The 25,594-nt window shown below is 48.2% G+C and overlaps 12 protein-coding genes across 12 annotated transcripts; 6 read left to right on the top strand and 6 right to left on the bottom strand.

Moving 5' to 3' along the window:
- Positions 1-692: 692 nt before the first annotated feature.
- Positions 693-2,531, top strand: FPRO_03894 (uncharacterized protein; the record flags this gene model as incomplete). Its single annotated transcript, XM_031224005.1, has 1 exon — positions 693-2,531. One exon carries the CDS (start codon positions 693-695, stop codon positions 2,529-2,531), a length of 1,839 nt encoding a protein of 612 aa, XP_031089308.1.
- Positions 2,532-2,694: 163 nt separating this feature from the next.
- On the bottom strand, positions 2,695-3,580 carry FPRO_03895 (uncharacterized protein; the record flags this gene model as incomplete). The annotated part of the gene is made up of 2 exons (XM_031224004.1): positions 2,695-3,380; positions 3,430-3,580. 2 exons carry the CDS (start codon positions 3,578-3,580, stop codon positions 2,695-2,697), a joined length of 837 nt encoding a protein of 278 aa, XP_031089307.1.
- A 2,234-nt stretch (positions 3,581-5,814) lies between these two features.
- On the top strand, positions 5,815-7,431 carry FPRO_03896 (uncharacterized protein; the record flags this gene model as incomplete). Its single annotated transcript, XM_031224003.1, has 1 exon — positions 5,815-7,431. One exon carries the CDS (start codon positions 5,815-5,817, stop codon positions 7,429-7,431), a length of 1,617 nt encoding a protein of 538 aa, XP_031089306.1.
- A 595-nt stretch (positions 7,432-8,026) lies between these two features.
- On the top strand, positions 8,027-9,184 carry FPRO_03897 (uncharacterized protein; the record flags this gene model as incomplete). The annotated part of the gene is made up of 1 exon (XM_031224001.1): positions 8,027-9,184. One exon carries the CDS (start codon positions 8,027-8,029, stop codon positions 9,182-9,184), a length of 1,158 nt encoding a protein of 385 aa, XP_031089305.1.
- Positions 9,185-9,669: 485 nt separating this feature from the next.
- Positions 9,670-11,193, bottom strand: FPRO_03898 (putative L-alanine-DL-glutamate epimerase and related enzymes of enolase superfamily; the record flags this gene model as incomplete). Its single annotated transcript, XM_031224000.1, has 4 exons — positions 9,670-10,275; positions 10,327-10,932; positions 10,988-11,095; positions 11,149-11,193. The coding sequence occupies 4 exons, from the start codon at positions 11,191-11,193 to the stop codon at positions 9,670-9,672; spliced, it is 1,365 nt and encodes a 454-aa protein (XP_031089304.1).
- A 676-nt stretch (positions 11,194-11,869) lies between these two features.
- On the top strand, positions 11,870-14,240 carry FPRO_03899 (uncharacterized protein; the record flags this gene model as incomplete). The annotated part of the gene is made up of 5 exons (XM_031223999.1): positions 11,870-11,885; positions 11,947-11,960; positions 12,025-12,693; positions 12,742-12,826; positions 12,877-14,240. 5 exons carry the CDS (start codon positions 11,870-11,872, stop codon positions 14,238-14,240), a joined length of 2,148 nt encoding a protein of 715 aa, XP_031089303.1.
- A 633-nt stretch (positions 14,241-14,873) lies between these two features.
- FPRO_03900 (uncharacterized protein) lies at positions 14,874-16,446 on the bottom strand (the record flags this gene model as incomplete). The annotated part of the gene is made up of 4 exons (XM_031223998.1): positions 14,874-15,598; positions 15,664-15,888; positions 15,940-16,157; positions 16,214-16,446. 4 exons carry the CDS (start codon positions 16,444-16,446, stop codon positions 14,874-14,876), a joined length of 1,401 nt encoding a protein of 466 aa, XP_031089302.1.
- Positions 16,447-17,229: 783 nt separating this feature from the next.
- On the top strand, positions 17,230-17,684 carry FPRO_03901 (uncharacterized protein; the record flags this gene model as incomplete). Its single annotated transcript, XM_031223997.1, has 2 exons — positions 17,230-17,365; positions 17,455-17,684. 2 exons carry the CDS (start codon positions 17,230-17,232, stop codon positions 17,682-17,684), a joined length of 366 nt encoding a protein of 121 aa, XP_031089301.1.
- A 271-nt stretch (positions 17,685-17,955) lies between these two features.
- Positions 17,956-18,993, bottom strand: FPRO_03902 (uncharacterized protein; the record flags this gene model as incomplete). The annotated part of the gene is made up of 1 exon (XM_031223996.1): positions 17,956-18,993. One exon carries the CDS (start codon positions 18,991-18,993, stop codon positions 17,956-17,958), a length of 1,038 nt encoding a protein of 345 aa, XP_031089300.1.
- Positions 18,994-19,577: 584 nt separating this feature from the next.
- Positions 19,578-21,673, bottom strand: FPRO_03903 (uncharacterized protein; the record flags this gene model as incomplete). The annotated part of the gene is made up of 6 exons (XM_031223995.1): positions 19,578-20,133; positions 20,188-20,536; positions 20,592-20,729; positions 20,782-20,966; positions 21,020-21,524; positions 21,583-21,673. The coding sequence occupies 6 exons, from the start codon at positions 21,671-21,673 to the stop codon at positions 19,578-19,580; spliced, it is 1,824 nt and encodes a 607-aa protein (XP_031089299.1).
- Positions 21,674-22,527: 854 nt separating this feature from the next.
- FPRO_03904 (uncharacterized protein) lies at positions 22,528-24,201 on the top strand (the record flags this gene model as incomplete). Its single annotated transcript, XM_031223994.1, has 1 exon — positions 22,528-24,201. One exon carries the CDS (start codon positions 22,528-22,530, stop codon positions 24,199-24,201), a length of 1,674 nt encoding a protein of 557 aa, XP_031089298.1.
- Positions 24,202-24,520: 319 nt separating this feature from the next.
- Positions 24,521-25,351, bottom strand: FPRO_03905 (uncharacterized protein; the record flags this gene model as incomplete). The annotated part of the gene is made up of 1 exon (XM_031223993.1): positions 24,521-25,351. The coding sequence occupies one exon, from the start codon at positions 25,349-25,351 to the stop codon at positions 24,521-24,523; it is 831 nt and encodes a 276-aa protein (XP_031089297.1).
- Positions 25,352-25,594: the final 243 nt, after the last annotated feature.

Here is a 25,594-nt window from a genome sequence, read left to right as displayed (position 1 = left end):
AAATTTATGGTAAGTGCTGAAAATGGCCATTACATGGTGATTCCTTCAATTGAAGTATACTACGTAAGGGATCTAAAACCTCGTCAAGACGATTGAGCAGTAGGTCATGCCTCCATTGTTGCAAATTCCACTAAATTGATGGTCCAGGTTAAGGGGGAAGAAATTGCACGCGAATGACAAAATACGAAATACGCGTATAGCAGGGACCTCCGCGTATTAGGCATTATACGGGTCAATGCCAATGACGTTGCTGTGGGTTCGCTCCTATTCACTATTCTGTACTAGCAATTAGTGCATGCCAGTATTAGCACAGTACAAAATGCATCAGAGAGGATTTCGAGTAATGTAATGAATATATTTATATCCAGGGGCAGTTTATCCATATTATAGAAAATCAAGTCTCTTGATAATAGTCTACATGTAGACAAGATCCTGTTTAGGGTATTTTGTATTCATTGGCCTGATATGAAAAATGGGAATAGAAGTCTTCAGCTAACATTCGAGAAAGCTGTGGCCTGCGAGTCTCGAGAGGCAGTACGAAGCTTATAAGTACCGGCCTTGCCAAATATTTCATTGTACACACAAAGCCGCGTAAAAACTGCAAAGTATCAATATTCAGAATGCATTGCCGCCAGTTACTCATACTGAGCTGTGTAGGGAGGGCACTGGCACTTCCAAGCTCTCAGTTTATTATGTCGACCGACAAAGCGCACGATGCCCCGCCAAATCCAGAACCCATCAGCCTTTCAACACTTCCCCTGCCACCAGTTGCACCAAGCAATGACACCGGTGCTTGCACGCCAAAAGTGAATCGAAATGGCACTGGATGCATGACTCTTGCCTCGAACGCGGACTTCCAAACGGGTGGCTTCTTACCTGATGGAAAGCACGTTTTGGTCCACGTCACCTTTACAGGCGCTCCGTCATCTCCGGACCCTTCTAGCGTTTACAATGGCAGTCAGATCATCGTCATCAAGACCGATGGCAAGGTATTCCCGAGTGGAAGTCCATGGAAGTGTCTCACTTGTGGACTGGGTGAGAAAAACACAAGAGGAATGAACCCGACATATAGCTACCCCCAGGCATTTGGCGACGGAAAGAGACTTCTATATGGCACCAATATACTCGACTGTGGAGATGCTGAACTGGTTGATGCGGCCTGCACACCCGAAAGCACTCATGTTTATCCCATACGGTGGAATCAAAGTCCTGATGGGACAGGGGAAGGCGGCGCTATTCGGGAACTGCGTTTGCACCCCGACGACGTCCATCTTGGGTTCAATGCTTTCACAACTAACGGTCAAAAGATCGGTCAGTACGCGTACTTCGGAAGATTGGAGTTCAACGCGGAACCAGTGGTGGGCATACCACTTGTCCCACGTTACGATCTCATCAAAGTCACCCGACTCTTCAACCCAGAAGCGGACCAACCTATTGCGATGCGTGGTAAGCACATCACCATAAATCGGAACGCCATAACTGTAGGCGAGCTTCGTGGTTTCAGCGGCAGGGGAACTGAAGCTACGTACATCGGCTATCCGGCCGAGTCCTCCAACATTGATGTCTTCGCTGTTCACTTGCAGACCGGCAAAGTCCGGCGACTTACAAGCCACCCAGAATACTGCGATCCTATTGCTATCTCACCTGACGATAATTGGATGGCGGTTTTGGATACACGGGGAACAGACCGTCAAATGTGGCTCTCTGGCATGAGACATATTCCACCTATTACCGACCTTGTCAGTGCATCAATTACAGCGTCGACAAGAAACAACGGACAGAGACGATTCTTCAGGCCGTATCTTTTGGATAGGTATGGTGATCGTGGGGAATACTTTGGGCAGAAGATCAATGGGGAAGGGAAGGTTGTTCCTGGTAGTGGCGACTATAATGACCCGGAGTGGAATGCAATGGCTGACCCGACATGGTCTCCGGACGGCACCCAGATTGCGTACGGGGAGGCTCAAACACTTCCACCTGCGTGCGGGGGGACAAACCCGCTTCCGTGCTATCCGTCTAAGGAGCCAGGAGGTAGACGAGTGCGTGTAGTATTGGCAACTCTTACTACTTGGGAGCCCCTCGATCTTCCTCCAGTCGATCCCGTCTCGGATGAGGTACCATGGGGCGTTGAATACTCTCCAGGAGAAATCGATCCACAGCGTTCCGAGCCAGCACCTGGGAACTATACTCTAATGGGGCTCAGTTGTGGATATGCGGATGTTGAGATCGTGAGGGGAGATGATGCATCTGTCAATGAGATCAGTGTAGTCTATCATGACTTCTCAGATGATGGATCAACGTTTCTGTCAGGATCAGAAACAGTTCGCGCCACGTTTCCATCTCTGACGCTCAGTCATGTCGATTGGTATTCTGACCTGACTCAAACTGGAAGCTCAAAGAATACCAAGAAGACAAGCCCGGGTGGCTTTCACCTTACTATTGACATTTTGAAGAACATATTCCAGGCAAATGGGACCATGAATACCACAATTGATGGTCATCTCTATACACAACCTGCGAACGGCACCTGAGAAAATGGGGATAAACGAGCACTCTGTAGCATGTTGCAGTGCCTTGAAAAGCTCTCGTTAAAGTTTGTCTATTGATACATACATCTGATTATGCTTCTAAGTGTCTGATGACAGAGATGCCTTATGATATACCCACTAAAGCTCTCCGTAAGCTTTGAGTAAACTATACGGTATGCAAGGGATACTCATCTACCGTATATCTCGGCTTTTCGGCCCCAAGATTGTCGATTACCTGGCTAGGGTGAAAGATATTGAAGAGAATAGCAACAAAGGACATGAGCGTCGCATCAAAGATATAGATCCAATACTCTTTAGACTGCAGCGCTCCGTCTTTCCCAAGAACATATTCCGCGACACGGAAGACTGACCGAACAAGGATAAAAAGGCTCGAGGCGTAAAGGATGAAAATCAGCTTTTCCCAAGGAGTGTTCAGGACAAGAGATTGAGAAGTCGGACGAGAGCGAATCCGCATGTGAAAGACAACCGTGACAACCATAAAGAAGCCAAAGAAGACGATCTGAATGAGCAATCCGCCAACGATCATGTTTTCGCCCATTTTCACCTTATCCTTATCCTTTGCTGAGGCGAGCATACCGCCACCTCCACTCTGTGCCAGGAAAGATAGCACGTCGCCGATGACGAAGACCTTGGTCAACCACTTCGTTCGAATCAGGGATAAGTGGCCTGAATCCAAAAGAACTATCAACCGGCCCAGTATCATGTAAATAGACGCGGCGAGGAGTGCCGGACCGAGGAGGAGCAATATCGACTGCATGATATACGGGTTCTTGGTGTAGTCCGGAGCTTCGTTTGCGGAGAGTGCACGGCCGACGTAGCCGAATGCCTCGACTGTGGAGAGTCAGCATTTTTTCATAGATGTGAAGACAAGGGTACTTACAGAGACAGCCGATGAGAAATGGGATAAAGTACCATGTTCGATGTCGGAACATCTGCCATAAGTGAATCAGAGCGGCGGCGGTGAAAATGATGACAAATGCGGCTGCCGCTGGTAAAGAGGGCTCGTAGTTATAGAACGTAAAACCTGCCATTGCTATTCTGAGGGAGTGATAGTGGAGAAGAAAAAGAAAACGATCGTGGAGTATGAAGTCTTATGCAAATGAGTGCGATTTATTCTGTAAGGACAGGTAAATGGATGAGAAAGAGAAGGAAATGCAATAAATAGTAAACAAGCTAAAGGAAATGTAAGATTAAAAGCACATAATGGGAAAACAGCAAAGATTATTTATCTTTATTGCTGAAGTACTTATAGAAAGTATTGAGGAGTTGTGTATTAAAATACGCGGACTTGGCCCCGGAATTCATAAGAGCGCGCACCTGACGCGGCAAGTTCCTCCAGAAGAGGGGCACTGGACTTCAAATGTCTTAAGCTTATCTTAAGCCCTTTGACTAGCCATTCAGTCTGCAGTACAAGTCAGCATCAAGGAGCTGAGGTACGGATATTGCGGATGGCCTGTTTGCTATACACGTATAGCCACTACCAGCAGGGATATCTGGACTCGTATAAGTGGGACAAGCTTCGCGTATCACCATCGATGGTAAACGAGCTGGAAATTTGTGACTGTGATAATTCCGTATCAGGGATAAATAATGCGATTTCTTCTCTCAATTGCTTGCTTTTGATGGGCTAGGTTACCGTTCTCTCATACGACCCCAAGGCTGTTAATATCTGCAGCAGCTTTTCCGGCATGCGTCTCGTACCTTCGGCCAGAATTTCCAGCTAGCAAAAGTACAAAAAGGGAGAGAATGCCAGAGTCGGTAATCGCCATGGTATATACGGTATACTTGATACGCTGCTGTACTTACTATTGGGCGGCTAGCAGTATCAATCCATAATGTACCATATCTTGAGCTCAGCCTCATCTCTGACAAACTGTCTATTTTCACTCAGCCTCTGGCTAATTCACGTCATCTATTTATAGTAACACCGGATGCGCGTTCAAGACACGTCTGAGCTCCATCATTATTAGTTAGCCCACCAAAATTCCAGAAGTGCCGAAGAAAATAAGCATGGGCCATTGAAACCGAGAGATTGTACTGCATTGACCGCCCCAGAGCCCGTTCGCCATGTTAGTCCATTGCGACTAGCCAGATAGCATTTCCCGTTGATGAGAAAACAGTGGAATGTAGGTATAACAGCGAAGACTTCGGTCGCGTTTTTCTTTACTTTTCTCTTAGCAACTTGGCGTTCTTTCAAACTGAAATTTCTGTAAGATTCTGAAGCCTGAGACACGTCTCGAATGAGCCTTTGTTGGCACAACAGCTGCTCACGCAGCCTATGAATTGCTGTTTCTGGCGCAAAGTAACTCGCACTACCAGGGCCAGTCTTGTAGAGTACTTGGATTGGATAAAGACCGTTGTATATCAAGTATCTGTCTTGAGAGTTACTCTCGTGGCCTCTGCTACTATAACGTTAAGGCACCAACAACATACGTACTTCGACAACCGCATTGGAGCTCAACCTGCGGCACCTCAGCGTCCGACTTATGGAAACTGATCGATTGTCAACCGCTTGGATATTGATAAGATCTCTACTATACGTTATTGCATGGACTACACATTTCATAGACTTAGTCTCCTTACAAAGGTTCCACTGCTTATCTACAACTTACTGTCAATCCATGCTGGAAAGATAAAGTGGTAGTATTAGATCATTCATGCCCATGGTACATATCCGCTAGTCCAGCCGACTGGGCGGGTAATGTTCCCGCTATCCGCAAGGAAACTCCTGGTGCGGCGAACATCCCTAGCTTCCTGCCCGCACCAATATCGCGCAGGTTTAATTATAAGCTTAATTTAATCTCAGTCAGCTTTTCTAGATTTATCGAAGAAGGATTAAATAGAGTATACCTCAGTTTTGTACAATGTCAGAGACTTTGCTCTTGGTTTTCTTATTCTTGTCCCATGCGTCTACAGCAGTTCGACTCCCTTGACCCATCAGAGGCCAGCGCACTCGAATCTCTACAGACGCATACCTTAATCAGTACCCCAATAGGTTCCCCGATACAAAAATACGACTTTCCAAGTGTACGGTCAAAGTTGGCCGCCGTGGTCGGACTGCCAAGTGATAACAGTGGATCACAGAGCTTGGCGATACCCCAAATCGCGGGGTTCCAAGTCGACCTTTATCTTATTCGACAATGATAATCACTTACTAGTATCAAGAGGGAAGCTCAGTGTAACACCGGTACTTGGCTCGGAGGGGTTCCAATAAATATAAAGGAAGAAAACATGCGTCTCAAGAAGCCTTCTCCAGTAAACAACAATGCATTCTCTTGTGTTTTCAACACTCCTTTCGGGAGTCGCAGCGCTCTCTTATGCAGGAAACCAAGTCCCTTTTGAGGCAGATCCTCCTCAAATTGCCGCCAACTTTCCGGATGTAGACCAAAAGCTCTACTCTCCAGCCTTCATCAATCCTGAGAATGTCGCTCCAGGCTTCGCAAATGGCACATCAGCACCAAACTCCCAGCAGACGCTGGAACAGTTCTTGTGGACGCTGGCATCGCGCAACGAGTGGATGACATATCACAATCCTGTCTTTACTTCTGAAGAGGGACGCTCGATTCCATATGTTGTTTTGTCTGCATCAAAATCGCTCTTGCAGACATCGCCAGTGGGTAACACCACTAACAAAGTCCGAGTTTGGCTGCAGGGAGGGGTTCATGGGAACGAACCGGCTGGCGAAGAAGGACTTCTTGCACTCCTCGGTAAAATGGATGCTGAACCAGAATGGGCACTTGGACTTCTGGAAAAGCTCGATATTATTGTTCTTCCACGATACAATCCCGACGGATCTGCTTATTTTCAGCGTCTCCTCGCGACGAGCTTTGACCCCAATCGAGACCATACCAAGATGGCTTCGCAACAGACCATGGACGTCAAACAGTTGAACCTCAAGTTCAATGCTCATGTGCATCTTGATTGCCACGAGTATGGAGCCCGGAGAGGGTTGACATATGAGAACAAGACATATATCCCCGTCCAGGACAACCAGTTCTCGGCGTTCAAGAACCCTAATGTCCACGCTGATATTCGTTCAATGGCGGAATCTCTGTTTGTCCCTGAAGTTGCCAGCGCCTTACGGAAGAAGAACCTCACAACAGATGGCTACGTTGTTGCATCACAAGAAAACGATACCATCAAACTTCAAGACTTTGTTACCGATACTCGTGGCGAAGTCACTGTTTTTCTCGGTCAAGGACTGGCCTTTCTATCTGAGACGAGAGGAATCGGAATTGGAGATCGCAACTTTCAGCGCAGAACAACAGCTGGTTTGACTGCTGCTGAGACGGTCTTGCAGATTGCCGCCGATAATGCGGAGTTGGTATACGAAACTGTTGAAGAAGCTAGAAAGGACTTCATCGAAAATGCCCACGAGATCATTGTAAGGGACCAGCCAAGATGGATGGAGACGACATGGCCATACCTCGACGCCGAGACTGGAAACATCACAGAGGTTCCAGTTTTGTTCGGCAACAATACTCCTCCCGCGAGTAACCTCACCCGCGCACGTCCCGAGGCCTACATCTTCAGCAGAGCCTGGGCTAACGCAGCCCTTCGCCTGCGAGCAGCTGGTGTTATCGTGGATGAGCTTGCTGTCGACTTTGAAGGTGAAGTCGAAGCATACAACATCACATCTGCTACGCTAGCAGAAACCAAGTACGAGGGCATTGCGTTGACCACAGTGAATACGGAGTTGAGCAAGAAGACGATGAGGTTTCCTGCTGGGGCATATTGGGTTGGTACGAAACAGCAGCATGCAGCCCAGGCCTTTGTCAGGCTGGAACCTGAAAGTCCAGATGGGTTTGCCACGTTTAATATCTTGCCTGTTAATGCAGGAGATGAGTACCAGGTCTATAGAATCCCTTTCAAGAGCCAATAGTGTAAGATAGTGGGATAATGGTATGAACAGATGTATCTATGAATGACTTCCGAGCTTCCAAAATGCATTCCCCACAAAACCTGGCATTACGCAATCTATCCCTAAATTCCTGGCAGTAATGTCTTTGTGCAGAGGTCTCAAGCAACAATCGAGATAACAGAGCACGATGACTGTCAGCAAGGTTCCATTGGGCATGGCTAGCGGAGTCTCGGACGGGCTAATGCGGGATGATGGCTGAATAGAAGAATTAACCGACGGATATTTAAAATCAAGCTATCCCTGGCAAGCGTGTCCACTAGCAGATACCAATGGTACTCTGACAAGCTGCAGATCCCATGCGTAACGGGCGAACGTAGCGATAAAAAATCCCTCCGGGCCGACTTAGCGCATTAAGAGTTATTAAATGCAACATGCAAGTCTGAGCCACTGCTTTCTATCTAGGACCCCAACTGAAAGTACCAATACAGATTACCAATCAAGTGGAACTGTCATAGCTACAGATAATTATTTGTTCATAACTTCAACTATCTCCATCTAACAAGCATCTACTCCGTTTTCTACTACAAGATATACATCAACCCAACATCACAACACAATGTCATCGACATCTTCACCCCCAGCCTTGGTGATGGGCGGAGCGGGTTTTAGCTACCAACTGAACCCCAATCCCGAATCTCTTCCTATCGTCGACATCCTCTTACGCGCATTCGAACTTGGCGTGTGCACTATTGACACATCACCATACTATGAGCCCTCAGAGCAACTCATGGGCGCTGCATTATCAGATCCCCGTATCCAGTCGAGATATCAACGGAGCGACTATGAACTCATGACCAAAGTTGGCCGCATCAAGGAAAATGAGTTTAATTACTCCCCCGACTGGATCAGAAAGTCTGTTGCCAGGTCACTAGAGCGATTTGGTACTACGTACTTGGACGTTGTCTTCTGCCATGATGTTGAGTACGTCTCCTTGGATGAAGCTGTCACTGCTGTCGGTGTACTGCTGGACTTTCAACGCGCTGGGGCCATTCTGCGGGTCGGAATCTCGGGCTACGACATTGATGTTCTAGCTGAAGTCGCTAGCCTTGCCCAGAAGAAATATGGACACCCTGTCGACGTCGTTCAGACCTGGGCACAGCTCACTCTCCAGAACACGCAGGCTGAGACCCGTGGTTTCAATCGTTTCCGCGCCGCTGGTGTTAACTCAGTCTTCTGCTCAAGTCCACTGGCTGTCGGACTATTGAGGACGGGCGGAATCCCACTTGGACTGACAGGCGATTGGCATCCTGCGCCTCAAGGACTGAGAGCAGCTGCAGCCGAAGCCGCAGAGTGGATGGACAAGCACGGGGGTGAAGAAAGTCTATGTTCCCTGGCAATGCAATATGCTGTTGTAAAGGCGAAGCAGAATTGCACTCCCTCGTTCTCGGTATCAACCATCACAGGAATCAGCAACCTTTCTGATCTTGAGCAGAATGTGTTTGCAGCTAAAAGAGTGCTTAAAGCTGCCGGCGACTCTGAGAGTTTACTAGACTATACAGAGCTAGACTCTCAGTCAGTGGAGAGCAGACTGGCGCTTTGTGAGCGTGTTCGCCTGATGTTGGGGGAGTGGCTAGACTATGACTTTACTGGTAAGAAGCCCAAGACATTGGACGGAGAATCTGCTCGGGAGGTGAAGATGCCAGGTGCTGTGAATATCGCAGCAGCAGATGATAGAGATTTGAAGCAGTCTGCGGCAGTCGGAGTGTTGGTGTGAGGGGCATGCACATATGCATATCTATTTCATATTTAGTTCGTAGAAGAAGCAGACTATCTTGCTCGAGTGTCTATACCACAATTACTATACGCATTTGCCTATTTCGGTGCTTAAATCATTGAAACCACCATGAATATATTTCAATTACACCGACTACCGCTTCTACTACCTACCCTAGAGATAATAGGCATTCTTTGCTTAGGAAGCGGTGGCGAGTTTGTAGTCATAACTATCGCCGAAATCGTAGACAGAATGCTGGAGCTGCATCTCTAAGCAGATGAATAACTGCTGGGATGATTTAACTGGTAATAGTAACCTAAATGGCAAAATTAATGTTAGTAGTGACCTGCAGCATACCTAAATGTCATGGAACGAGTTAAAGTGATAAAGTCAGGAGGTGTAAAATTGCATCATTATTAACCTCAAAAACCATTACAGTGCTATCTACCGTGACTAAAAGGGCTTAAGAAATATCCTCGCAAGCTCTAAAACGCCTTGACCCTCGGTTGGTTGATAACAACCTCTGCCTCCTTGCTTGTCCACCAACTGGCGTTGTTGCCTGGATATGCAAACCTGTTCAAACTCTCTGGCTTCATCTCCACGCTATATCCAGGCATCAAGGGCGTGACATAGTGCCCATTTACAATCTCCGACGGATGGTGGAAATGCTCATGCAAGTGATCTACGTACTCCAAAACGCTCTTCCGTCCGCTGATGACAACATAGTCGATAGTACTCAAGTGCTGCGTATACTCTGGTAGTCCCACACCGCCTGAATGTGGGACAATGGGGACTTTAAATTTGGCAGCGAGGAGCAGAATCGCCAAGACCTCGTTCACACCGCCAACACGGCATGCATCAGGCTGGATAATGTCCACGGCACCTGCTTGGAGGAGCTGTTTGAACATGACGCGGTTCTGGCACATTTCTCCTGTTGCCACTGCGATGGCGCCGTGGGTTGTGTTGGATAGACCTTGGCGGATGGCAGCGTGTCCTAGAATGTCGTCTGGAGACGTCGGTTCTTCGATGAACCAAGGTTTGAACTCTGCGAGAGCATTCATGTGTGTGATGGCTTCAGTGACAGACCAGACCTGTAATGGATAGTAAGTTACGTGGTCTCGGACCTAGAAGTTGGGTCTTACCTGATTCGCATCTACCATGAGGACGTTGCCGTTATCATAGCCCAGCACGTCACGGGCAATCTTCAATCTCTGTCGATCTTCCTCGAGATCTGTCCCAACCTTGAGTTTGAAGTACTTGAAGCCCTGCTTCACACTGTCCTCAAGTAGTTTCTTCATCTTGTCTTCTCCATACCCCAACCAGCCGGCACTGGTAGTGTACGCAGGAACCGCACGGTTGTTCAAAGCCTCCTGGATCCTCTCAGCCTTTCCCTTCTGTGCTGCTCTCAGAATTTCCAAGGCATCATTAGGACTCAGCACGTCAGAAATATAGCGAAAGTCAATACATTGGATGACTTCTTCTGGCGTCATATCCGCAACAACGCGCCACACAGGCTTTCCTAACGTCTTGGCCCAAAGGTCCCAGATTGCATTGACGACGGCGCCGAGAGCTAGATGTATAACACCTTTTTCAGGGCCTACCCAGCGGAGTTGTGAGTCTGAGGTTAAGTATCGCCATGTTTTACCCCAGTTTTTGGTGAGCTCAGAAAGGTCTTTGCCTTGTATTAATGGAGCGAGGAGGTCGATTGCACCACAGACGAGCTCATTTCCGCGGCCGATGGTAAATGTCTATGAATATCCCGTCAGATTTAGTCCAGTATAGATGCTGGAGTGCATTGCATACCATGCCATGACCGGTAAAATTGGGGTCGTCGGTGGTCAGGATGCAAAATGCGGCTGAGTAGTCTGGTGAAAGATTCATGCCGTCTGAGCCGGCCTTGTCCAGTGAAGTCTTGATGTGTTGTTAGCGCTTGTGAACCTACTATTTCCTGAACAAGTACTTACAGGAAACCGCACATCGTGTGAGGTAATAGTCTTGATGACAACCATTATTTCGTGGATATTACAGGGTGATTTTTTATCAAGTTCAAGCAGATTTGTATGGCTACACATGTGTTTCAGTCTCCCTAGACTAATAGCTTTGTGCTTTATACTTGAGCTATATGTGACTGTTGATTTAGTCTCTATCTCCACCTAAATCCCAATCTCGGAAGCATTAGGTAAAGTACAGTCAATGTCTTCTACCCAGTACGACTAACAACAAGCCATTGATTTATCTTTCCCAAAACGGGTAAATAACTCCTCTATGGACAAAGTTCTACCACCATAGTGGAGAGTAGAGAACGCCTTTTTTCCCATGCTTTGAATCCTGGGTGGCTGACGATGTAGGGTAGTGAAGCACTTTGCCGAGAACAGGCTAGTGTTCTCCCCCTCGCTCTGGCAATTTGATGATTGGTGCAGTTCCCCGCCGTCGGATAAAATAAGTCGCTCTAGCATTCCGGCGGTAAATTACTCAACACCCAGACCTCGCACGGATACTTTCTTGTCTCCTTAATTATCCTGATTATAGTGGGTGCCTCCCGCAATGTTTCCAAGCAGTGGATAACGATAACCATGGATCCTCATCATAATGAACCGCGTCAACATGCCAAGCGGGATCCACCGAGCGGGCGCAAGAGAACGAGACTTGCTTGTGACAGATGCAGCACTCTGAGAGTTCGCTGTGATGGTCAGCAGCCGTGGTAAGTGCCAGATAAGCAGAGCTCCAATCACAAACCGAAAGCTCACATTGGGATAATCCAGCCGTCGTTGTCAAGGTAAGCGTCCCTTGCATGAACAAGAGAAAGATTGTGCTGACATATTATTGGTCTAGAATACCAGTCTACATGTCACTATACGCGAAGTATCGGTAGGCGTGGTCGTAAGCCAAAGTCAGCGAATCGAGTGCAGCAACCACAGCAGGACCGAGAGCCCGACTCTTCAGAAGCTGATTGTGATGTTGAGCAAAACACATCGCATCCACGGCCAGAGCAGAACGGGACATATGACGTGCAGGGAAGTCCTGGTCTCCCCACGAATCCCCATGACACAGTCTCGTCGCATTATTCATCGAGCCACTCATCGCATCATGATGCTGTATCTCTTGACATACCAGCCGAGTCAATACCGGCACCGACCTTCGATCAGCTGTACCATGTAACCGACATACAGCCTTCTTATCCTCTTCCCGATTTCGACCTCGCAGTCCATCATGGCGCGGACTCTGTCCACGAGTCACCTGCACGCGAGCGAGCGTCAACCGTCACACAGAGCTTGCCATCTTCTGGATGTCGTTACAAGTGCCTCGAGTCAATAATTCCCTTGCTTCACGGCATCATCGACGCCAGGCTTGTCTGCGAGTTGTTTGAGCTCTACTTTGTCGAGCCCGGGGGATCTTTGTTCAAATCCTCTTCTCCATATGTTCTAGCACACGTCATGCGAAAGGAATCGCTCCTTCGAGACGATAACCCACGAACATGTACACCAGCTTTACTGGTAACCATGCTGTGGGTAAGTGCACAGACAGCAGAGAGTTCCTTGTTTCTGCTACCCGGCCAGAAAGCGATCGTTTGTGAAGGGTTGAGGAAGTTGATGATGGGCTTGATCCAGGGGAGGGATCGTGATGTTTGGAACAGAACTACCAGTCAGTAAGTCTTTCTCTTTCTCGGGATCTCTACCAACGCGTAATATTAGGTGGCCCCCTTGTGAGAGATCTCGAGTATGCAACGACTGGGGATCAGAATCGGCAGGAGTACCATGTTGGATCAACCTTTATCGTCTCTCCACCAGTACCTCTAGTCGACGATGTTCTCATGTTCATCCTCATCACCATCGTCTCTTCAGGAGGGGACTTCAAGACAGATTGCCTCCGATGGTGGAATAAGGCACTACGGCTGTCTCATAACATGGGACTAAACAGAGAAGACTCACCCGAGAACAGCTTCACACAGTCGGAGACATCCCTGTGCACGAGCCAAACAACTTCATGCGGTTGTAGGCCCTGCGAAGCTTCCCGCACAGGCTTGAGCATAGCGGAAGTCCGAGAAGAGCGCCGAAGAGCATTTTGGTTAATCTTTTGTCTCGATCGCCACTTGGCTCTATCGTACAATGCACCACTGCGCATCCTCGACGATGAATGCCAATTGCATGTGCCGCTTTCGGATGAGGCTTGGGCAGCATTATCGACGGGACAAAACCCTGTCGATGCAGCCTTTGGTAATAGCTCGCATTCGGCGGATTTCGGCACTCCAACGCGTATTACAGGGACTGGGTTCTTCGAATACTTTCTACCACTCATGACAATCCTTGGAGATGTTATTCAACTACACAGACAGAAATCCCATCCAAGATTTGGCAATATTCGAAGACCTCAGGTTAATGGGCATGAGGAAGAAGACGACCCGGCCACGGCAATGATAGAGCAAGTCATGGCGCACTGCGCACAGAGCATAGCCGACCTCGCCAGCGCATACCAGGTCGATGCCCTTGATGCCTCAACTATACCAGCGAGTCAAGTGCGCACGCCACAATGCGCGATATCACCGCAACAGAGCCACGGCGATCATTCCAGGACTTCAAATACCGCCAGCCACGCCTCATCGCACCGTCAACATGCGCAAGCTCAGCTCGTGACTGCATACAGTACGTTCATACTACATGTTCTTCATGTCCTTCTTCACGGGAAGTGGGACGCCGTTTCGATGCTGGATAATAAAGATGGCTGGATACCATCTGTGGGTTTCATGAAGTGTGCATCTCATGCGATAGCAGCATCTGACGCCATGTCACGAATTCTGACATGTGACCCGGAGCTTTCTTTTATGCCATACCTTTTTGGCATTTATCTTTTGCATGGAAGCTTCATCTTGTTGCTTTTCGCGGATCGAATGCCTCAGATTGGACTGAACGAGTCTGTCGAAAAGGCTTGTGAGATTATTATACGAGCGCATGAGGTTTGTGTTGTCACTTTGAGCACCGAGTTCCAGGTATATTTCCCCATGCCATCTATCGAAGCGGCAATTTTCTTGAGCCCTTCAGATACTAATTGTCATATGTAGAAACGGTTCCGTAAAGTGCTTAGGTCGACCCTGTACAGCGTGAGGAGTCCTGCGACGTCTAACTTGGAGGAGAGTAAGGCTCGCCGCCGAGCATTATCTTTGTACCGATGGAACGAAGGGGCAACTGGGCTGGCACTTTAGTTCCTTGTTGTCGCTCAATAACACTCCTTTATAATTTGAGGACTAAAGACGGGAGTTCTCACATAGGCAACGAGACGCAAATCCGTTGTAAAATATGCGTGATCAGATCTGTGACTTGTCTTACAACAAGAGCCCTGGCCACTAAGGTTAGAGGGTGGCGGGTGCTCTAAGTTGTGAGGATGTGTTCTCTTCAGTCAAGACCTGTGGCTAGGCTGAGAGCTCTTATCACCACACAGAACGTAAGGTGATTGATGACTTGGTTCATCGATGAGACAGCTTCGGATAGTCATTAAATTCCAGTGTTGGTAGAGCATCAGCAAACCAGTATTAAATCACGGTAGGAACGTCCGCAAAAGGATAAGTTCAATATAGCCACTTGAGTTTATTATTGCCAAGGAGCATAAGAGTACCAGGAGACAATCTCAGTAAAGTAGAATCGAATGAGCTCACTACACCATGGATACCAAGCCGACCAAGAAGAGACGTGATTCATCAGGCCTTGACCTCCCCAACCACTGTCTCATGGCGCTGCTCATCCTCGCTGCCCTTCCCCCCCCACTCGGCAACACTAGATGGCTCGTTGTGAGTGTTCTCAAAAGCATCAATACCCTTCTTGTATCCAGGAAGAACATTGACGCAGAAGGGAAAGGTCCAAGCAGCCACAAAGAATGCCAAAGGAACAACCATGGCCATTCCCGTGCCGTGTCTGTCCGCAGCCACGCCAGTAAGAGGAGGAACACAAGCACCACCAATAACTCCACCAATGATAAAGCCACTACCGCGCTTCGTGTGTCGGCCGAGTCCTCTCATACCAAGAGCGACAATAGTTGGGAAACAGATGGATTCAAAGAACAGCACCACGTAGAGCATGGCAATTCCTGTATCACCTCTCTCTGTAATCGCAGGGCAGAGGAAGATAACACACATGCTGAGGAAGACGAGGAAGATGTGGCGAGGCTTGAAGTACTTCATGAGGAAGACGCCGAAGAAGCGACCAACAGCAAATGCAGCCTGTGCACCTGCAAAGAGCTTGGAACCGGTGGAATCACTGGTATTCTTTCTCGTTTCGGTGGCGTAGTTGATGAACATGCTAGCAATACCCACTTGAGCGCCACAGTAACAGAACTGTGCGAAGGAGGCGTGAAAGAGTCGGTATTGCTTTCGCAGTGGCTTATCGTGAGTGTCCGAGTTGGAGGATTCGGCTTGTCGAGCCATATCTAGATTTAAGTAACTGGTGTCAGATTTGAAGACCTTGAAGTTCGCTTATGGCATTGAAACGTACCAGCATCAGTGATCTCAGGGATGTTTGAGAAGAAGAACAGAGTGGCGAGAAGCAAGACGAAGACAGCGATGGAAAGATACACCCACTGCACGTTTGCCAATGCTTTTTGATCGTCAAAGTTGAAGAACACATAAGAGCCTAGAACAGGTGCAACGACTGAGCCGATACCGTTGAAGGCTTGTGATAGGTTGATTCGCATTTCGGCATATTTGGGAGGGCCACAGACTACTTGGGGTCAGATAACAAGACAGAAGGAGAGTCACTGCAAAGACTTACCAGTAATGAAAGGGTTGGCAGCTGTCTCAAGAGATCCAAGACCATTGCCGATGATGAAAATGGCGGCACAAAAACCTCCAAATGACTTTGCCTTGATACATGGAATCGCAATAAGGGCGCCGATCGCATAGAGACTGAGTCCCCAGATGAAAACAGCCTTGTAGGAATAGTGTCGTAGGATCCACGCGGCGTGGCCGAGAGAAGCGAGCGGGTAGGCACTATTAGGGCGACATCGTTAGGAATGACGAGACAGAAGACTGTCAATGAGACGAACCCAAAGTAGGCAGCTTGTAGTCCAGCAGATCTGGCTCTATCAATATGCAAAGTCACCTGGAAATGCTTGTTCAGAGTGTCCAAGAGACCATAGCTAAAGCCCCAGAGGAAGAACAAGACTGTGACAAGTGCGATGGGCCAGACAGACTCGCGCAGGGTAAGGTCTGCGGCTTTGGTCACCCTGTCGTCGGAGACTTTGAGTGACCTCTTCTTGAAAAAGGCTCGAACGCCCATTTTGACAATTGGGATTCTGGTTCAAGTTGGAAAGTGTCTTGGAAAGGCAATGTGATACAGATGCAGGGAGCTGGCTGCGTTGGTGGAGAGGAGCTGCAGTATGGAGGAGCTTGAATTATTTATATCAACTTCACATGTAATAAATCTTAAGCTGAGCTACCCCATGGGGAACACAGAAGCTTGGACAGGAAACTTCATCTGGGGTAGGACCCCCAAAGACTAGCTTGTCCAATTGGGTGATTTCCATTAATGTTTCGAGCGGGGGAGGCAGCAAGCTTCCCGACGGATAATTACACCTTGAACTTCGTCTTCTCAATTTGACAAGGATGTTCGTAAAGCATCGGTCATATGGAATAGACTACGGGGCAAGTGAGGGGTAGCTTTTTTCGGATCACTATGACAAGTCTGTAGCGCGAAGCAATCTCAAAGACAGGTGCCCCGTGCCTCATTGATATTGGCACCAAACTCAGAAGGGATGGAGCGTATGACCTTGCAGAGATTACAGCGTTAATAGAAAGCTTCTGTATGTTGATAACCTCGCCCCCAAGGATACAGACAATTGCATTCTGCCCCCTTCCCCCACGCAATTATCCGGGAAACCGTCGAGTCGTTTGGGGGCTGTATGCACGATGCTTTTCACAGATCTTATAGGCGTCGCCCATACTATAAGATGACGCATTCAGTGCCCCCCTCTGTTTTCGTAGTCATCTGATTACAAACTCTTATATGATCTAGATTGAACTTTCTATCAACATACCCCACGGCAACTATACACCGGTCAAAATGTCTGACAACCCTGGTCGCCGCTTTGCGCAAATCATCAAGCTTAAACCTCAACACGTTGAAGAATACAAGCAACTTCATGCAAGAGTATGGCCTGAGGTTCTTGCTCAGAACGAGCAGTCTAATATCCGAGACTGTAAGATATAGACTTCTCCCTCCTGTCATGGAATCAAACTTGGGAAGAGAATTGCACGCCACTAACAGTTCATATCCATTACCGGCCAGCAGATTGTATCTTTTACGACGACCAGAGCCATTATCTGTTTGCCGCCTTTAGATATGTCGGCACTGATTTTGAGAGTGACATGAAAAGAATGGCCCAGAATCCACGTGTGAAGGAGTGGTGGAAGATAACTGATGCTCTCCAGGAGAGCCTTGTTCCTGGGGCTGTGAGCTCAGAGTCGGTCGAGCCATCCTGGTGGAAACCAATCGAGGAAGTATTTTATCAACCTTAATGGAAAGATCTGTCCTCGCACTTATCGTAATAATAGTGCAGAAGGGAATTAATAAACAAATGTTAAAAGAAAATTGCTCAGGATAATAGAGTTGGCGTTGCTGGATACTGTTTTACAGGATTCTGATTACTTCCAGGGCATACATAAGATCGAGCTTTGATATAAATCTTAGAACCAGTCAAGGCCTACAGCCAAGACTCTAGTCTTGTGAGATAATAAAGCTACCGGCATGCTTGCCTTGACCCAAGTCCGTAGGAACTCTAATACTACATTATAAGTTGTATGCGTGCCTGGCGGTACCAGAGAAAATCATGCCCTGCTCTTCCAGAGTAAGACTTGATTCCTGGCATAACTGGACAGTTACATCACGCCAGCATTCCCACGCATTCATCATATTGATGGTACAGACAGGCCAATCACTACCAAACATAATCCGCCTCGGTCCAAATGATTCGAGCAACACCCTGAACCATTTCCCCAGCACCTCGCAGATCTCGTTTGTGGAAAGATCATTAACTGAGTCGCCCATTTCTGAAAAGCCGCCAGAGAATTTGATATAAGTGTGCTCATCTTGGCCCAGTTCGTGCATTGCATCACGCCAGGTGATAAAAATGACATCGGAGCCAGAATTTGAGCCGCTCATGTCAGGCTTGCAGATATGGTCGAGAACCAAAACCACCTTCTCATTCTCGGGGACCTTATCTCGTGTCAATTTGGCAAACGCAACAAGGTCTTTTATCTGCTGCTGGCCTCGTCGGTGCAAATCAATACAAACGTCGAAAGTGAAGCCACGGCGGCCAAGGAGCTTCGTGTTCTCGATGAAATTATCATGCAGCATAGTTCCGTGTGGTTCATCTTGCAGTAGATATCGGAAACCCTTTACCCTTGACCACCCTAATCCGACAGCTTCTTCCGCCTTGAGCAGGTACAGTTTCATAGCATCTGCGTTGCTGGGAAGCGGTGCCCAAAGCACGATTCCCAGGCATAACCTTTGGTCTTCTGCACTGTGTCCTTCATGAGGGCGCGGCTGTCCTAGGGCGATACGCTTGATCCAAGCCAGTTCGCTGAGAGGTCCCCTCCACCCCGAGCCATCGAGCTCACCGGATTTGAGATCATTCTTCCGGTCCGTCTCAACGAAAATGAATCCCGACAAAGAGGGTTCAGACGCCGTTGCCTCCCGGTATTGGTCGACTGAGTGTTGACCAGCAAGAGGATGTTCGTTCGTGTACCAAGAAAGAGAACCGGTTTCGGACGCTGGGAATAAATGGATGTGAGAATCGATGACTGGAAGGTGGTCTTGAGATTTCATTGTGATGGATAGAGAGTGGCTAGTGGAGCGGTAATCTTGAACGATTGGGAAACAGGTGATAATGGCAAGTAGAGAATAGCTGCCTTATTAAGCACATAGCAGATAACCCGCAAAGACCATGTCAAACGTAGGGCTTCATGTCATCCAGCAGCTGTAGAAGCTATGCCATGTATTTAGCAGCGTGCTAGCCCCACGCACGTCGTATTTGCCTAACAATGGCTAGCGCGGGTTCGTACGGGGTGAACCTACATTGACCCGCTCGCCGATCAACAGCCGCCTGGCTTATTTTCCCGTTGCATATTTGCGCGGGTAATAGGGTAACGGACAACCAGGGTAAGAAATGACTGGAATTTGCCTAGTAGCTAAGAATGAGGACAAAAGAAGCCTGCGACTTATGCAGCGCATTTAGAACCCGTTACAACGGGCAACATGCAGAAACTGCCAAGTAGACATATCTTACTGTCACATTCGGCCAAGTTAATAGAGTACATGGGTGTTGAATATAGACTGATGATAAGGTTGTAGATACTAGCAAGCAGATGTTGAATCTTGCTTCTTTTAGTAAGAGTACATATCCATGGAACTTAGTTGCCAGTTTTGTACTCAATCTTGATGGTCCAGATGTACTTGTCTCCTTGAATGACCTTATCGGGCAGCTGTACTACAAACGATCCGTCCTTTTGGGCGACATCAAGCACTGTGCCATCGGCACTGCCGCCTATAGCAGTCACCTTATCTCCCTCGACCCAAGGCACAGGCTCTTTGATGACGAGTGGGGATGACGGCTTGCCAACATGGTGGATGTAAAATGCCTCTGGCGCCGTAGCAAAACGGAGTGGACCAGACGTCTGGGCAGTTGGCCAGTACCTGGTGCCGAAGATTCCCTCACCGTGACTCTTGATCCATGCTCCGGCGTCCAGGAGATTGAGCTGTTGCTGCTTCGGAATGGTTCCGTCCGGCTTAGGACCCATGTTCAGCAGGAGGTTTCCGTTGTTGACAACATTGTCTATCAAGGTGTTGACGATTTCCTCGCCCGTGAGGTACTCATCATCGGTTGTCATGAAGTTGTATCCGAATGAGAAAGGGTCGAGGCCACGGTTGCTCTCGAATTTGCTGGCCTTGAAAGAGATACCGGCATACCTCGAATGACGTCAGCTCGATTGATAACACTGAACAGACGAGTTATGGACTTACTCTGGGGTGCTGTAATCTCCAGCAGCTCCACAGCGATCGTTGAAAGTGACTTGCCTGCCCTTATCACGAGCCCAGTTTAGCCAAGGCGCAAGAACATCTGGAGCCTTGTTGGGACCTCCGATGTCACACCACAGGATTTCGGTCTCATACTTGTAGAAGAGGGCTTCGATCTGTGGATTCTGAATGTCATCAAGAAAGTCATCGACTTCCACGTAGCCCGTATATTCGATGCTCTTATTAGTATAAGGATTGGTAGGCGGCCGCCCGTAATAGTTTCCCTTGTAATGTTGGTCCCAGCCATACTTGACATAAGCTGGATTAAACCATTCTGGCATGCTGAAGTAAGTGCCTAGGATGTATCAGCAAGCTGGTCTTACTAACAGGCGCCTATATAGATTACTTACCTCGGCGGATCTTCGGGTGATTGGCTTTGGCAGCATCGAGTAGCTCTTTGAGGAAGTCTCGCTTTGGGCCGTAGTGAACCGTTGAGCGCTTGCTGACTGAGTCTGGGAAGTCGAAGAGCGCCCAGCCATCGTGGTGTTCTGGACAGACGACGTTATTTTCCTGCATCTTCATCTCCATGAAATGACTCACTTGTAACCGGTACGACATACTGCGCTCCCGCATCGGCAACCAAATTCATCCATTCATTCGCATCAAACTTGGCGGCGGTGAAGTTGGACACGAAATCGTCGTAGTTGAAGTTCTCGCCATATTTCTCGCGGTGGTACTGGTAGGTTTCGGACGGAAAGTCCGGTTGAGTCATGCGGAAACCATACCTAATTATAGTGGATTAGCATAAAGTATGGCCGAGCCATAGGATCTCACCTACCACTCGGCATAATCCTGTTTCGGTCCTGGTTTGTTTCCAAAGGCTGGGACGGAGTAAAGGCCCCAATGGATGAAGATACCGTATTTGATGTCATTGAACCAATCCGGGTTCCAATGATGGCTGAGGCTGCCTGATGAAGCCTGATAGTCACCAATTCCACACTCGCCAGAGAAGTCCTTGGTCGACTTCTTAGGATCCTCTTTCGAGCCCCATGTCACAACCGCCTTGGCATCGCATTTGGTTCCGGCTTTCACTCCCGCCTTGTTCTTGACACCGACTTGGACAACAGCGCTTTGCTTCGGTCCCAAGCGAATCAAGGTGCCGGGAGTGGTAGTCTCGAGCGAAGAAGACTCAACGCTGACTTCCAAATCGTCGTCCCAAGTCAGAGGATTCTTGTCATCTGAATTGGTGATGAAGAACTCGACCACCTGCTCATAGTCACTGCCTTCAATCCACTTCGAAGTAAGAACGGGATTTCCAATTCCGATAGAAGCTGGGCTTGTCGCTGAGACTTTTTTAGCCAATTTTTGTTCCGCAGCGGTCACGGAGCTCAAATTTCTTACCTCTTTTGCTGTGCTTTAGAGACACGGCTCCTACAGAGGCCGTTCCCAGGGAAAGGACAGGGCCAAGGTGCGAAAGAAGACGTATAAGCATCGCTGCTTCGATGACAAGGGCAATTGAAGAACCATGAAGCTATTGAAAGCTGATGATGATTGTATGATTAGTGCAGATGTGGCAGAGCTATATATAGGCAGCCATCAAGAATCCGTATAGCTTCCATCCAGCCAAGGAAGCTTAGTAGCACAAAGTAGACCCATGCCATAACGTCCAATTGACTAACACGGAGATGGAGATCAGGATCTATGCCTTGGCCAATCGGTTTTTTGGATGCACGATAAACTACTCCCTGTAGACACTACAGAAGCTTTGGTCAATATCGTATTTGTCTTACGATGTGCTTTGACGCAAGATGTAGACAACCCCTGCATAAAGACCATCCTTCCCCGCACTTTCAATTGCTGGGATTCACGAGCCACTAGAGGATCTACATAGACCTTCCTTCTCTTGTCATTCATTTACGACCATTTTGATCATGCAGTGCCATGTGACGCTGTGTTTGTCTTCCGCACGTATTGGAAAAAAGACCAGGATTTCACCATGTTGCCCTCCTTGAGGAAGTACTAAATTTGGATGTTGTTATCCGACGCCTATATGTGGATAATCGGAATACCTAGTATGAACAAGGTTACCTATTAAGTTATTATAGAGGCGGTATGTTTATTTTGAACTGAGATAGTCATAGCAGCAGACTTCTGCATAAGATAAGCAGAAGCTAATAGGTGCAATTATTAGTTGACATGAGGCTTGAGCAACTAAGCTGGGGCTGGCACCACCACCAATAAGCGACTGCCAAGGTATCATCCGACATGCATACAGTCAGACGTACTGTGAGTATATTCCCGCAAATCCATTCCCCTCACGCCTATAGTCCCGCCTCCACTGACGAGATGAGGCTCATTAAAGCGCGAACACTTGTTGAGACTCAGCGTATTTCTTTTGTAGAATTTTACGGCGATAGACCGAGATATGCCATTCTTTCGCATACTTGGGAAACTCACCAAGAGATCACTTACCAGGATTGTAATCGCGAATCGTTCAAAGCGAAGACAGGATATGACAAGATTCGTAAGACCTGTGAGCTAGCACTGGGTGACGGGCTCGACTATGTGTGGATTGACACCTGTTGCATTGACAAATCCAGCAGTGCCGAGTTGACTGAAGCCATCAACTCAATGTTTCTGTGGTATCAGGAGGCAGCTGTCTGCTACGTGTACCTCGTGGACAAGTTCGAAGGGTCGTCGCTAGGAGACTGCCGATGGTTCAGCCGCGGCTGGACGTTACAGGAGCTGATAGCGCCAAAGTTCATGAGCTTCTTCAACAATTCATGGGACTGCATTGGTAGCAAGAACAGCCTCATGGGCCAACTTGCAGTTATCACCCCAATCGACCCCAATATACTTGGTCACAATGCTCCGATCTCATCCGCTTGCATCGCAAAACGGCTCTCTTGGGCTGCTGGCCGAAAGACGACTCGTGTCGAAGACATGGCATACTGCTTGCTTGGGATATGCAACATCCATATGCCACTGCTCTACGGAGAAGGCAAGACCGCATTTAGGCGCCTCCAAGAAGAAATCATCAGATCTACATACGATCTGAGCCTTTTGGCCTGGACGCCACCGGTTTCATCGGATGTGGTGGAAGAAGAGTACTGCGGCTTTCTGGCCGATTCGGTGAACCATTTCGCTTCTTGCTCCGAGATGTACTCCGTCACGGACTCCCTGATGGACGAGGGCGAAATCAGCGTCTCAAACAAGGGCCTCAGGCTAATGGCCCGAGTGTGTGTTCTGGACTACTCAGATCAGGGTTACAGATACGTGCTGAAGCTGGATTGTATGGCTCCCGGTTTCGAGGGAGACTTTTTGACAATACCCATGCGTAAGGTGGGACCCAACACTTTTGTGAGGGCCCATAGCCTCTGTGAAAGCGATTACTCCTTCCACCTTGAGACTGCATCTTGGGGCGAAAGTGCGTTTTACACTGTTACCCTTCTCACCACGATGCCTAGTCTGGCCGTACGATCGCCATTCTCCGTGGCTAGAGGGCCGGACCTTATCTCATCTAGTCGACTGACGTTGGTTTCAATAGAGCTGCCGTCGGATATATCGATAGTTTACGCAGTCGAGACACCTGTCAAGTTCTGGGACGCAGAAGACAGGGCGTTCTTCGGACCCCATGGCTCATATCAAAATTGGGGTGCGTTTGTGCTCGAGACAAACACCCTCTTCATCTGTTTTTGGCACAAGGTAGACGGTGAGTGGGTTCTGGAGGCGAGTCTTTTAGACATGTCAAGACCAGAAGTCCACAATCTATGGAAGGACCTTTTTCTCTCGGCAGAGCAACTGGGCTATCAGCAAATGATCGTTCGGTATATGCTGAACAGTATTGAGGAAGAAATGGAGTCTTCTGTAGAGACTCGGCTTAAGGATAAGAAAATTACACTGTCGTTTAAAGTTTGGCGTGCCGAGAGTGAAAATCTATGCAGCGGTCCGCGATGGAGGGTTGTGTTCAGCAAGACAAGCTTTGTTAGAGAAAGCTCTTCTGAGTCAGAGCTGGATTAAGATACCTCTGATTTTTATCAGGCAGGGAGATTCAAGTCTTAAGATCGTGTCAGTCGCAGACGCAAAAACCACTTAAGCCGATTTAGTCTCATAAAAAGCTCAGACTACGTCTTTCTCTATATTGTGTTTCTAAGAATAACCAGTAGAATTACTACATATAATTGACAATAATTATAAGAGACTTTGAGTAGAAGATAGTAGTTCCTCGTGTATACAATACGTTTGAAGTAGTCTATAAGATACTTCTTGATACACCAGTGGCCTATATAAGTCTGATGCAAAGCTTTGCAACTCCGATGCTTGGAGGAACGACCACTACTTAACCAAGTGCAGGAATAAGAAGCCTGTTACCACCATTCGCACTAACAGCAGCCCCATTAACCCACCGGCCCTCTTCGCCTGCAAGGAATCCAACAACATAGGCAATATCATCAGGAACGCCAATTCTATCTCCAGCGGTTGTGTCCCTGATCTGCCCGTCCAGAAATCCCGGGGGCATCATGTGCTGACTGGCCTTGATCGAGTCCGTAGCTGTAAGACCAACAACGACACTGTTGAAGGTAGCGTTTTTAGACTTCGAAAAGTTCTCAGCGAATGATCGCGTGTAGCTCTGGAGAGCGGTCTTGCTGGCTCCGTATGCAACGGTTGGATCAGTGTTGCCCTGGTAGGCCAGAACGCTGGAGATGTTGATCACACGGCCCCCATAATCAGGTAGATGAGGTAGAAGGGAGGTAGTGAGAGAGACTGGGGCGTAAACGTTGGCTTGCATAATCTCGAGAAAGATGTTCAAGGTCGTGTCTTTGATAGACAGTACCTTAGTATGGTCGGCCAGGACGGCGTTATTGACGAGGATATCGATAACTGTGGTGTCCAAGCGCTCTAAGGTCTGTGCGATAGTTTTAGGCCCAAATTCAGGATCAAGGGCATCTGCCTGGATGGCTACTGCCTGCTTCACTCCGAGCTCCTGACATATCTTCAGGGTTTCCTCCGCAGCCTTGATGTTGCTTGCATACGTGATGGCTAGCTTTGACAAGCCTTTGCGTGCCAAATTGATCGAGATCGCTTGTCCAATGCCACGGGAGCCTCCAGTCACAATGGCGGTCTTGCCAGCCAGTGACCAAGGAGCATCAGAAGAAGGAGGGGCGGACATTTCGATGGATTTGGGTGTGTTTAGCTTTGGTTTGATGTAGAAAAGTATGTTCTTTGATCTGATTGTTATCGAATCTCAAGGTGACTTCTTGTATTTATAGTGATTCTAACTGATGTCCCTCTGGTCTGATGAGCCGGAATTAGCACATCTTTGATGCCGATACCCAATAACTTCGAAGTCCGCTCGCTGAAGGCGACTACAAGCTGCGAGCGGAGCGGACAAACTGGCGGAGTATGATGCCAT

This window comes from Fusarium proliferatum (genome assembly GCF_900067095.1).
Source record: "Fusarium proliferatum ET1 genome assembly, contig: FPRO_scaffold014, whole genome shotgun sequence".
NCBI classification, from domain to species: Eukaryota; Fungi; Ascomycota; class Sordariomycetes; order Hypocreales; family Nectriaceae; genus Fusarium; species Fusarium proliferatum.
The sequence above is the reverse complement of the archived record's forward strand: the minus strand, read 5'-3'. Positions and strand labels throughout refer to the sequence as shown.